Source organism: Micropterus salmoides, unplaced genomic scaffold, assembly GCF_014851395.1.
Source record: "Micropterus salmoides isolate LMB-PRFRI ecotype aquatic unplaced genomic scaffold, ASM1485139v1 Ms_hic_scaffold_22, whole genome shotgun sequence".
Taxonomy (NCBI): domain Eukaryota; kingdom Metazoa; phylum Chordata; class Actinopteri; order Centrarchiformes; family Centrarchidae; genus Micropterus; species Micropterus salmoides.
Genome location: NW_024041373.1, coordinates 3,531,654 through 3,545,072, shown reverse-complemented (window position 1 = coordinate 3,545,072; position 13,419 = coordinate 3,531,654). Strand labels below are relative to the sequence as shown.

The window sequence follows — 13,419 nt, the reverse complement described above, 5'->3', positions numbered from 1 at the left end:
CCCCCAAGTACAACGACCAAGATTGCCAAGGCTAAGTGACAAAGTACCCTCTGAAAGTCTGCTAGAAGATGTGAAGGCAGCACTACATACTATCCCTACTAAAGCCATAACCGAGACCAATGAGCTGATGTATGCCACAGCAACAGTGATCCTAGAGATGCTTGGCTATAAGATGAACACCACAAGCCACATAGAGCATTACCCTCCAAGGAGGAGAAGGCTAGAGGCCAAGATCAAGGCACACGAAGAGAGGTTAGTCAGCTCTCAGAGCTACAGAATGGTGCAAGGAAGGACCTAAGATATACAACAAGCTGTCGATACCTGAGGCTCTGGAGACTGCCAAACAAAGACTTACCGCTCTGGCTACCCGCCTAAAGAGATACAAGGGAAAAGCAGAAGCCAGGAGAATAAACCGGATGTTCTCCACCGAACCATCCAAAGTGTACTCTCAGTGGCAGGGTGATAACACATGATCAGATCCAACCAGGGTTGAGACTGAACAGTACTGGAAGAACATATGGGACAAAGAGGCATCCCAACACACACCAATGCACAGTGGCTAGTGGATATAAGAACAGATCACAGAAATCTCCCAGAACAAGATCCAGTAAACATTACAACAGCAGACATCCAAGAAAGAGTGGCAGGTATGAAGCGCTGGACAGCACCAGGCCCTGACATGATCCACACCTGGCACTGGCTGAAGAAACTAACTGCACTCCGGTGTGGGCGGCTGTGGCTCAGGAGGTAGAGCGGGTTGGCTGTTAATCGGAAGGTCGGCGGTTCAATCCTGGTTGCATGTCAAAGTGTCCTTGGGCAAGATACTGAACCCCGAATTGCCCCTGGCGGCTATTCCGCCAGTGTATGAGTGAGTGTGAATGTTAGTTCACAGTTAGATGTTTGAGCACTTAGGCTCAGTGTATGAATGTGTGTGACTGGTGAATGCAGATGTAGTGTAAAAGCGCTTTGAGTGGTCGAAAAGACTAGAAAGGCGCTATACAAGTACGGAGCATTTACATTTACTCCATGAACGCCTGGCAGCACAAATGAACCAACTGCTGAGGGATGGGACCCACCCAGAATGGTTAACCCAAGGACAGACAGTCCTGATAATGAACGATCCCCAGAAGGGAACAATCCCATCCAACTACCAGCCAATAACCTGCCTCTGCACAACATGGAAGCTCCTGTCAGGCATCCTTGTGGCTAAGATGAGTAGGCACATGGCTCAATACATGGCCCAGAAGGGAATCGACAGTAATACCAGGGGAGCCAAGCACCAGATACTGGTTGATAGAGCAGTCACTCGAGACTGCAAGACCAGGCAGACCAATCTGTGCACCGCCTGGATTGACTACAAGAAAGCCTACGACTCAATGCCACATACATGGATACTGGAATGCTTGGAAATGATCAACAGGACACTAATAGCCATAGTCATCAAGAACTCAATGGGGCTGTGGAAAACAAGTCTGGAAGCCAACTCAAAGCCAATTGCACAAGTCACCATCAAGTGCGGCATATACCAAGGTGATGCACTATCCCCGCAGCTGTTCTGCATAGGCCTGAACCCCCTCAGCCAGATCATCACAAAGACTGGCTACGGATACCGGTTCCGAAGTGGAACAACCATCAGTCACCTCCTCTACATGGCTGAGATCAAGCTGTATGCCAGAAATAAGCGAGACATAGACTCACTGATCCACTCTACCAGGATCTACAGCAACAACATTGGAATGTCGTTCGGACTGGACAAGTGTGGTCGCATGGTATCAAAGAGGGAAAATGATCAGAACCGAGGGGGTTAAACTACCAGAAAGCCACATTGCAGATGTTCAGGACAGCTACAAATACCTTAGGGTGCCGCAGGCTAACGGAAACCATGAGGAGGCAGCAAGGAAGTCCACCACAGCCAAATACCTACAGAGGCAGGTCCTGAAAAGTCAGCTGAATGGGAAGAACAAGATCCGAGCCATCAAGACATACGCCCTGCCAGTCATCAGATAACCCGCTGGGATAATAAACCAGCCAAAGGAGGAGATAGAGGCCACTGACATCAAGACAAGCTCCTCACAATGCATGGAGGGTTTCACCCCAGATCCAGCACCCTGAGACTGTACACCAAGCGTAGCGAGGGAGGCCGGGGGCTAGTGAGTGTCAAGACCACTGTCCAAGATGAAACAAAAAAGATCTAAGAGTGCATCAGGAAGATGGCCCCCACAGATGAAGGGCTTAGTGAATACCTCCAGGCAGCAGAAACCCGAGGGTGAGGACAAGGAAGACGAAGAACCTTCATGGAGAGACAAGCTACTGCACAACGTGTACCACAGACAAATAGAAGAAGTGGCTGATATCAAGAAATCCTACCAGTGGCTGTAAAAGGCTGGACTAAAGGACAGCACAGAAGCACTAATCATGGCGGTACAAGAACAGGCACTCTAGTACAAGATCAATAGAGGCTGGGGTCTACCACACCAGGCAGGGCCCCAGGTGCAGAGTGTGCAAGGATGCCCCTGAGACAGTACAGCACATAACAGCAGGGTGTAAGATGCAGGCAGGAAGTGGGTACATGGAACGCCATAACCAGGTAGCTAGCATAGTGTACAGGAACATCTGCCATGAGTATGGGCTGAAGGTCCCACGGTCAAAATGGAAGAAACCTCCTAAGGTAGTTGAGAATGACCGAGCTAAGATCCTGTGGGACTTCAAGATCCAGACTGACAAACTGGTGATGCCTAACCAACCAGACATCGTGTTGATCGACAAATAGCAGAAGAAGGCTTCAGTGATAGATGTGGCAATCCCAAGCGACAGCAACATCAAGAAGAAGAAACACGAGAACCTTGAGACAAATAGAAGGGCTGAAAGAGGAGCTAGAAAATATGTGGAAAGTAAGAGCAACAGTGGTGCCAGTGGTAATTGGAGTACTGGGGGCTGTGACCCCCAAACTGGGAGATATATATGTGTATATATATATATATATTACGTTTCATAATTGTATAATACTCCCAAATTATAGTCCCACTTCAATAAGGAGGCTATATTGTGCACTGTTTATTCATGAAACAACAGGGAGAGGACACCTCCAGTGATTTTTTACCTTTTTTTCTCTTCCTGGGATCACTCATCTGCCGCGAGCTTGGGAAAGAAAACAATGATTAATACATTGTGTTACAGTCATGCTTACAGTGTGCTTTGCAGTGATCACTTTTTTTGTAGTTGCTGGATTTCCAGTTTCCTCAGTAGGCCTACCACTTTTTAGCTCCATATCTAAGTCCAAGTCCTGCCAGTTTTTATTGATATTTTATTTTGTAAAATCTTTCAAGTGTGTGCAGTTCAGACATCTGACACTAAAACACTTATCAATTAGCACAGCAGGAACTGTTCACCTGTGGATGTCCTTCAGGTAATACTTACTACATTGGCAGACTGGCTGTCAGACTGTAGGATAAAGCCAGGATGCACTGATCACACTAGGTCAAACCTAGCTTTATCTCTTATCCTGATTTCTAAATTCTGCTTTTGTGAAACAGCCCTCAGGTTGGGTTGGCACGCCCACAGCCTGACTCTGCTGTGTTACTAGCTGAACCTCCACTATAAGGAAGGTGGACTTGTGGGTAACCTGTGTGTCTGTAGGTTTGTTGTAGGAAGTAACAGTCATGTCAGCAGCAATGAAAATAAGGTACACGTTGAAAAATACCAAAGTTACCCTTTAAGTAGGCTGTAATGTGGCAAGTACAATAGTTACTGAAAGTGTTGTGTTCGATGTAGCAGAAGAGAAATAAAAGTTCCTGTTCATGTTACATGTGCATTCTGCACAGCAGAGTTGTGTGCAACTTTAATTTGAGCCAATGTTAACATCAACTGACTAGCCAGTTGTCAGCATTGGTGGCTGAACCCAAAAGCAGACTGGACAAAGAACAACAGTTTAGAACAGGTGAGCAGGGTTCCAAACCTGAAGGGAACAGAGTGATCAGTATCATAGGTAACAATACAGAAAACCAGATACTGCGATGGGCCTCGAAGTCTTGTACTCACTAATTTGACATACCAATCCAGCAGCTATTGGATGGACTGCCAGGCTTGATAAAGGGGAGCTGATCAGGAACCAGAATACAGGTGGACCAATTAGCCGATTGTCTGCAGCCAACCAGTTGCCAAACTTTTCCTAGGAAAGCAAGGGAAAACAGAGAAAGACCCAGAGCGAGAGAGGGAGAGAAAGAAAGAGAACCAAAACTAACCCAAGCCCAACACAAACACAAATAACCCCTCACTCCACCTCCGACATGTACATACTTCTGCATCCTTTGTACTCTGCTGACTGCACTATTTGTCAATATGTCTATATTGTTTTTGTTCATAGTGTGTATATTTGTGTTGTCTACACTGAAGTGTGTGTCTGACTTTATTTTATTTTTATAATTGTGATTTTGTATTTTTGTATTAGTAAGCACATCGTGAGCAATGTACAATCCAGAGTCAAATTCTTCGTATGTGTACACATACCATGCAATAAAGCTGATTCTGATTCTGATTATACGGAAGCCTGAAAAGACGCACGGCAAGTCAACATTGAAAGCAGTGAGGAGAAAATTAAAAGTATACTTCAATGGGGGAAAAAATTGATTTGTAAAAAGTGTGAATCAATTCAAAATCTTAGAAGAAAATAATTGCAAGTCTTACTTGAATCAATCCCCCCCACCCCTACTATGACTGAAGCCTTTCACATTACACAGTCATATGATCCATTGATTTTGTAAAAATATCTAGGCTTATTGGAGACATGAGATTGATATCATCTCATCTAACTCTTGGAAAGAAGATAAATAACCTTATTTTCTAAAATGTTTTCCCATTATTTTCTTGATTTCTGTTCTAGAAATTATTTCAAAGTACATTCAGGTTTTTGGACACTGATTCAGATTCCTGTTTCCCTGCTGTCGTCCAAACTGATATCATTATTTTTGTCCTGATTACTTCCCTGGTGTGGATGCTAAAAGATGAGGTAAATGGGGGGACTGTAGATGAGGGCACAGACAGAGAAAGGGAGTAGAGCTTTCATCTTGTATCTGCAGGAGGCACGGATAAAGGGCAAGCTGACAGAGAGGGGATGTCAGTATTACACTGAGGTAGAGAGAAACTGAGCAGAGTGAAAGCTGGGCATCTGCAGTGACTCAGCATCAGGCAGTGTGGATCATTTGATTGGCTGTTCATGTAGGACAGAGGGAGGGAGGATGAACAGCGGTCCACTGTAACCACTCCTCCTCCTCCTCAGATTACATCATCCGTTAGTTCTCCTGGGGCGATGACACCACCCACAGCCCTTTCTCTTTATTCACCCCTTTCTCTTTTGATCCAACTCTAGCACTAAGCACCGTTTCTTCTCTCGCTCCTCCATCTTTCTCAAAAAGCAAAAACTGTGCAGCTTTATTGGACTTTAAAAGGAGCCTACCAGTAAGAAAGAAATACGAAACTGAAACAAAGCTATCTGTGGTTCTGACACCAGCCTTATTCATGTTGCACTTGTCATGCAGTAACAGCGTGAGCTGTCCCACCTTAAAGCAACTAAAAATTATTGGGTCAGGCAGTCCTAGTCAGTGAGCTTGTCCCATTTTACCTACATGCCCCAGTATGCATCACACATTAAGGAACATCCAGACCAGGCAAGAAATGTTATCTCATTGCACTTTTCATACAGAGCAGGTCTAGACTGTACTCTTTCTAATATTATTTACAGAGTCCCAACAATTCGAGAGCAAGCAAGCACTTGGCGACAAAGGCAAGGAAAAACTCCCTTTAAAGGAGACCTATTATACTGTATTTCTCCTGTATGGCAGCATTGCACGATTCAAAGTTCATCTTATACTGACTCTTCATGCAGGCCTTCATTTTAGCCTCTGTCTGTAACAAGCTGTAGATACTCCTGTCTCTTTAAGCCTCTCTCTAAAGGCTTTGGTGTAACACAGAGTGTTTAGAACAGAAGGAAATCTGAGGTTTTGGCTCACAGGGATTTCTTTTAAATACTTTTACCTCATTATTTGAAGATTTGGCCATGTTTAACATGAACATCCAACATTGTAACATTGTGGAAAAGAAATAAAACATAGAAAAGCATAACAGGTCTCCTTTAAGGGGGCAGAGAAACCTGACTCAGAGTGGGCAGCTATCTGCCTCGACTATACTTAACATAAACAATAAAGTATTATAGTTTTTTCATGAATCAGACGCAAATACTATCCCTGATGTTTACGTATCTGAAAGCAGTAGCAGGTATTTGCATGGAATTTTGGTGACAGCTGGATATAACATTAGCGACCTGGTGAATAGTCTCCTCACATACACTGCAGAGCTAAATAGATAACGAAATTAAAAGTAAATATAGTGAGCGGCTGCTGATATGTTCACGACTTCATATTGATTGAAATGATCAGGTACATTCCACACAATTAGGCTGGTCTGTTTCTTCATTTGCTATTGTGACTAATGTTGCAGCCAAAGCCACATCCTGCTGCAGCCTTCAGATGAACATGACATGACTTAAATGTCATATGATTAACATAATCTCATTTGACCAGACCAGTGTATGAAATGACCCAGCTAAATTTATGATAGTAACTTCATGAGCCTATTGAACAAAACCTTATTAAAGTAATCCAAGGGCTGTTTCTCAAACGGTGTCTATGCTCAAATTTTAAAAATATCATGTCATCTTTGTGGGCTCAAGGGTTAACCACAACAATGGTCTCTTTTCTGTAGCTTTCCACCCACCACTTTTAATTCCAGATGCCCATAAATCCTGATTTGTTACTTCTTCTATTCATATAGTTTTTTTGCATATAACATGTGTGGTCGCATGTGAAACTAGCTACCTCACTATTCAGTAATAATGCATTTATAGGAGTAGAAAAACAGTTTTCTGCTCTCCAGTGTGTCAGCTGTTATGACTGCAGGACCTCAATAGCTTGCCTATTGGACAACAGAGTCAGCATATTGTTCACACTGCACCATTTTTCATACTACACAACTCTGAACAGCCACATTTTTCAATTCACTTAAATTTTATTTATATTGCGCCAAATCACAACAACAGTTATCTCTGAGCGCTTTTCATAAAAGAGCAGGTCTAGACCGTACTCTATGATGTTATTTACAGAAACCCAACAGTTCCCACCAAGAGCAAGCACTAGGCGACAGAGGCAAGGAAAAACTTCCTTTTAAGAGTCAGAAACCTCGAGCAGAACCATGGCTCAGGGTGGGCGGCCATCTGCCTCCACCGGTTGGGGGTGAAGGAGAGAGGGGAGTTAGGGAGAGGGGAGGGAGGCAGCCTACACAATATCCACACAGAGGTACAGACAGTAAAGGTTATGTTGCTATAGACTGATTGAAAAATGGTACAGATATTTACAGTAGTGTTAATGATAACAGTCGTAATTTTAATGATTATAATAACAATAATAACACTAGGACTAGTAACAATAGTTGTTGTAGCAGAGGGTGTCGAGCAGGAACACGGGGGCAGCAGGTGACCCGCAACCACAGATCCAGACTCCACCGCTCCAGAGCCAGAAACACCTGCAGGAAGTGATAGGAGGAGAGAGGAGAGGGACGAGAAAGCACAAGACTACTGGAAAGGGAAGAAGTCGAGTTAGTAACATGCATTAATGGGATGAGGTTGCATACAGAGGGAGAGAAAGTAGAGGAGAGAGGAGCTCAGTGCATCATAGGAAATCCCCCGGCAGTCTAGGCCTATAGCAGCATAACTAAGGGATGGTTCAGGACTACCTGAGCCAGCCCTAACTATAAGCTTTATCAAAGAGGAAAGTCTTAAGCCTACTCTTAAATGTGGAGATGGTGTCTGCCTCCTGAACCCAAACTGGAACCTGGTTCCACAGGAGAGGAGCTTGATAGCTGAACGCTCTGGCTCCTAGTCTACTTTTGGAGACTCTAGGAACCACAAGTAAGCCTGCATTCTGGGAGCGCAGTGCTCTGGTGGGGTAGTAAGTTACTATGAGCTCTTTAAGATAAGACCATTAAGAGCTTTGTAGGTAAGAAGAAGGATTTTAAATTCTATTCTGGATTTTACTGGAAGCCAATGCAGAGAAGCTAAGACAGGAGAAATGTGATCTCTTTTCCTGGTTCCTGTCAGAACACGTGCTGCAGCATTCTGGATCAGCTGAAGAGTCTTAATGGACTTTTTCGAGCAGCCTGATAATAAGGAATTGCAGTAATCCAGCCTAGAAGTAACAAATGCATGGACTAGTTTTTCTGCATCATTTTTAGACAGAATTCAGAAGTAAACTGGTGACCCCTTATGCAGCTGTTTTGATTCAAGACATGGACAAGGACAACACTTTTTCACACAACTAATGTCTTTTGTGGTTGCAGTAGGAAAAAAAGTGTAACGAGTCACCATTATAACTAATACGTGAATTAAAAGTGTGTTTTCTGGTCCGTATTCTGCCCTTGTGTAGTCTGGTCTGGTGTCCCGTGAAAACCCAGAGCAGCTGATCATCTCCTTGGAACCTGAGGCAGCATCAATCTATTGCCGCAAGCTCCGCCTCCACCAGATGGTTGACCTAGGCACCCAGACTACCCAGAATGGCTTCAGCCCCACTGACAACACGGGTGGTGGAATGACCCAAGGTACGTCCCATCAACCCTGACATCAAGTGGTGCTGATTGTACCATGATGATGCTTATCTCCTCGTCTCTACACTTGAGTGAGCATTAATCATCCACACCCCTGTGCTGTTGAGCAGATTTTTCTGAATGTGTATTTAGTTTTTCTTTAAAGATTTCCTTTGGTAGCTTTAGTATTGACATTGTAACATACTGTTGACATACTGTTTTTTCTCCATACTGTTTCTTCCATAGTTTCTCCAGGTCAAGGTAAACACACTTTCTGTTTAAATTTAGACAGGAAATGCATGAGGGTTCAAAGCCACAGTTACTTTTTATTTCTTTCCAACCATCACATTTCAACTTGCTTTTGCTTCTCTTCCGAGATTCTATCCTATGCAAAAAGCATATCTTTAGACTGGGAAGTCCAATAATAAACTACAATATTTGCTGTTCTTGAAGAAAATGTGTGTGATTGCTGCATTTGCTGCTGTTGCTTCTTGTAATTGATGTACATTAATCAAAGTTCTGTAAATTGTCAAAACATACATTTTCAGAGTAAGTACACACATTATTTTACTTAAATTTTATTTATATAGCGCCAAATCACAACAACAGTTATCTCACAGCGCTTTTCATAAAAGAGCAGGTCTAGAACGTACTCTGTGATGATATTTACAGAAGCCCAACAGCTCCCACCAAGAGCAGCACTAGGCAACAGAGGCAAGAAAAAACTTCCTTTTAAAGAGTCAGAAACCTCGAGCAGAACCATGGCTCAGGGTGGGCGGCCATCTGCCTCGACTGGTTGGGGTGAAGGGGAGAGAGAGAGAGAGAGAGAGAGAGAGAGAGAGAGAGAGAGGAACAGAGAGGAACAGAGAGGGATGGAAGTAGACAGTAGTGACAGTATTTAAAGAGAGAGTAAGTAATAGTAATTTAATACACTTGTTGTTAAATTTTGCAAAAATGTCCTCACGGTTTACTAGGTCTCCGTTTTGTGTGTGCTCTGTGCCACTGCAGGGGGGCATGGATGTTGAGCAGACCTAAAATTGCATGAATTTGATTCATGTGGTGGCATAGCCAAAAAATGGCTCAGATACAAGCAAGGCTATATTGCTAACCTAAATCTGTGTTAAGTGTTGTTAGTGATTGCTAAACATGAAATCCACTTTTGCTGAAGTTGTTCAGCTTTTTTCATGACAGAAAAAGTTTGAGAACCACTGACGTAGAGGAACTGCTAGAACTGCTAAGAACAAAGGATGTCACCAGGAGTCCCTTGTAGGGATCCTTTCCATGATGTAATACACCTGGTCTGAGCTTGTCGGTGGCAAAAAGAAGCACTTTTGTGGATGTTATTTTGACGGGTGTAATTTCCTTGAAGGAACACATTGCAGCCACTGCAGCCAGTTCAGCTGCCTCCTGAAGCATCTACTGCACAGATTCAAAACGTTTACCTACTTGTCATTTAGACAGCAAAATATCTGAAAATAGAGCCCAGGTTAAAAAATATCAAAATGACCCTTTAAATGTTACAAACTTTGGATTGTTGCGATATGTACATCATTCCCAAATTTGGTTGCAACACAATTTAGCATTGAAGAGTTGTGGCCCGTTAAGTGCATTAGACCACGCCTTCAAAAGTTTGGAAACCAATTACAGACAAGTGATGCCCAAAAGCAAACTTTTTGATCGGGGTCATCTAAAGATGGTGTCCAAGTTTGGTGAAGATTAAATGAAATATGGTCCAGGTGGCCATGACCTGTTTTTATTGAAACAGCAGCAGAGATTATAGCCAAACCTGTCACTTACATTTTCAACCTTTCAGTCTTTACAGAAAAAGTTCATGTTTCATGGCTTTTGTTACACATCTTTACTGTCTTATCAATTTAAAACGTTACTAGACTGGACTTTAGATCCAGGCATAGTACAGTGTCTTTGAAAGTAATTGATGACATAAAAGTGTCCATTGATAAGAAGTCATTCTGTGTGGCCATGTTTCTCACTAAGGCCTCTCACAGTAGACCATTGCATGCTAATAAACGCCTTGTTGAAGGTTGGTACCAGTTATATAGCTGCAGAGCAATCAGAGTAATCTTTCTGATCAGATGCAATTTGTCAGACATGGGAATGTTACATCTGACCCTGTTGTTCGTAAAAAGGGTGTTCCCCAAGGATCTACTTTAGATCCTCTGCTTTTTGTCATCTATATTAATAATATCTGCAGGCAGACTTAACACTCCATTTATATTAGACTTTGCTTCACTGCAGCATGCTCTTATTGACCTGAAGCTGCTTTTAAATGCACATAAGACTAAGGCAATACAATTTGCTCCTTGCAGTGTCAAGGTTCCAGCTCTCTCTGTAAACACCGTTGAAGGTGTTGCTATTGAGTTTGTTGATATTTATAAATATCTTGGTGTCTGGTTGGACAAAAGCACATTGAAGCTCTTGCTAGGAAACTTAAATTTACATTGGGCTTTTTTATACAGGTTAAAGTCATGTTTTTATATGGATTTATTTAAATGGCTGATGGTAGGGTTATTGCTGCTGCAGATAGATTACGGTGACATAATTTGCCACTTTGCTTGTCTGTCTGCCTTGTCCAAACTCGACCCTCTTTATCACGCTGCTCTCAGATTTATTACAAATGCAGGCTTTAAGACACGTTATTGTACCTTATATGACTTAGTAAATTAGACATCCTTTGGTATACGTAGGATACATAGGAACACTGGTCCATAAGGTCATTCTTGGAAAGTTACCTACACTTATAAGTTAACCTATCAAGTTATGCTGGTTACATGTATGCATCTCAGTCAGTCTGTGTATATATTTTTGTATGACAACTAATAGTCATGTCCGCTATGTATTGTATTGTTTATTATAATCGTCCTATTCTCCTTGTAATGACTTTAAACTCGGAGGCCCTCTTAGCTAGGTCTCCCTTGTAAAAGAAATTCTTTCTCAATGGGACTTTCCTGGTAAAATAAAGGTAAAATGAAAAATAAATTAGAGTAGCCTGTAAGACAAACAGAAATGTTACAGTTGAACAACTCTTTTGAAAGACTTGAAAACTGGCTAATTTACCAAGCTTCACTTGAAGGGCCACTTGCAAGGTTTGAGCTGAACACCAGGCAGATTTTTGTACCTTTCATTTTTAACAAAATTTTATATTTTCGATTTATTTCTATATTTTTATTTTTTATTTAAATTAAACATAATGTAAATTACCTTAATATTTACTTATTGAAAATTGCAACCCTATTTAATTATCATGGAGTCCAGACAATGAGCAAGGATGTGAGACAGGAACAGTCAACTTTTGACTGCAAATGCTACACGTAGTTAAATCTCAATAAAATAAAATCAAACCATCATTTTTTGACTTATATTGCTCCGTACTCTATGTATTAATTTTAAATATTATTGAAATATTACTAAATTCTGATTCAACAGAACATTTTGTAATAAAACATCTCTATTGAAAAGCATGCATTAAAACTTCTAAAAGTCTTGTTGGAAGGTAATTGTGCATTTATATGATGCTGTTGGAAAGTTAGGCTGATGTAATATTAACTGTAGACCTCTGTCATGCACTCTGCAAAGCTAATGAGAGTTGGAGAGCTGTCCTTCCTTCCTTTGTATTGTCTCCTGTGTGTAGGAAATGTCTCTCTGACATTAACTTCTGCCAGGTCTTCCTGCCATTAGACAGTAAACCTCAGTTCACACTGACTTCACTGTATTACAGGTTAACTAGCCTGTAGTTCTATACTGTGGTTGTTAGATAAGTAAAAACATAATGATTTTTCTATTAGTTGTTATTTTAATCAGAACACACAAATAACATGTTTACTGGTTTGTTTTCTTCTCAGACTTTAAGTAAACTTCAAATACCTTTAAAATTGCCTTTATGTTTTTTTTTCTTCCCATTCATGGAGCATGAATGTAGAATAATGAAACTACTGAGTTCTTGGCATGGTTTTTTTTAGTGTGATATAGCACAATAAGGTTTACTGTTTAGAGTGGCAGCACCTGCCAGTGTCTTGATGTTCTATTTCACTGCATGTTCACACTGTGAGCAACATGATTGGTCACCCTGGTGTGACAGCTAGTCCTAGAGGTTTGACTGCATCTTAAACTGGTATATACTTTACATGCATGTGCTGAACTGGCAAATTATCCATTCATTTATCATTTAAATTCCGCTGTTCTTGAAAATATACACCAACAGGTTGAATAATTTTGATCTAAATTCCATAGGAATCGGACTTGTACACAGTGTGGATACATGTGTATCTCAGCCTGCCGCTTGCCTCACACCACTGTATATGAGCCCCACAGCTTCACACAGCAAAGCTTCACACCTTCATCACACTCACCAGAACATTCTCTCTCTGTTAACAACCAGCTAAGGAGCATGTTCGGCGCAACCGGCAGAGCCGCACCTTTTTGGTGGAAAATGTCATAGGGGAGCTTTGGTCGGAGCTGGAAGAAGGTAGAGTTTCTCTTCTTTTACACATCTGTTGTGATTTCCTTTCCTTCTTCCTCTAGGGTAAAAGCTTTTGCTGTTTTCTATGCTAACCATATTAGGTACTAGCTTCAGATATTAGATTGTGGTAGAAATAGAGTATGTGGGCTTTGGGGGGAATTATAACAATCGAAAGATCTGTAGAAAACGTAGTGTTTACAGAAAGGTATTAAAGGTTCTGATTTTAAAAAATGTATAATTTCTGTCACACTTTGGCTTTTTTACATATTTTATATTATTCTATGATAACCATTTTGGTTATAACAAAAAAGTAG

At 41.7% G+C, this 13,419-nt stretch overlaps 1 protein-coding gene across 6 annotated transcripts in view; it reads left to right on the top strand.

Annotated features, from left to right (window-relative positions):
• Positions 1–13,419, top strand: part of hspa12a (heat shock protein 12A) — an 80,374-nt gene that overhangs the window by 41,753 nt on the left and 25,202 nt on the right. For 2 of the 6 annotated variants that reach the window (XM_038737246.1, XM_038737245.1), the window contains exons 7-9: positions 8,472–8,643; positions 8,875–8,889; positions 13,025–13,111. In XM_038737246.1, coding sequence (XP_038593174.1) covers positions 8,472–8,643; positions 8,875–8,889; positions 13,025–13,111 — 274 coding nt within the window. The remainder of the gene's footprint in view (positions 1–8,471; positions 8,644–8,874; positions 8,890–13,024; positions 13,112–13,419) is intronic. The other 4 variants (XM_038737248.1, XM_038737247.1, XM_038737249.1 and 1 more) reach the window with 3 other exon arrangements.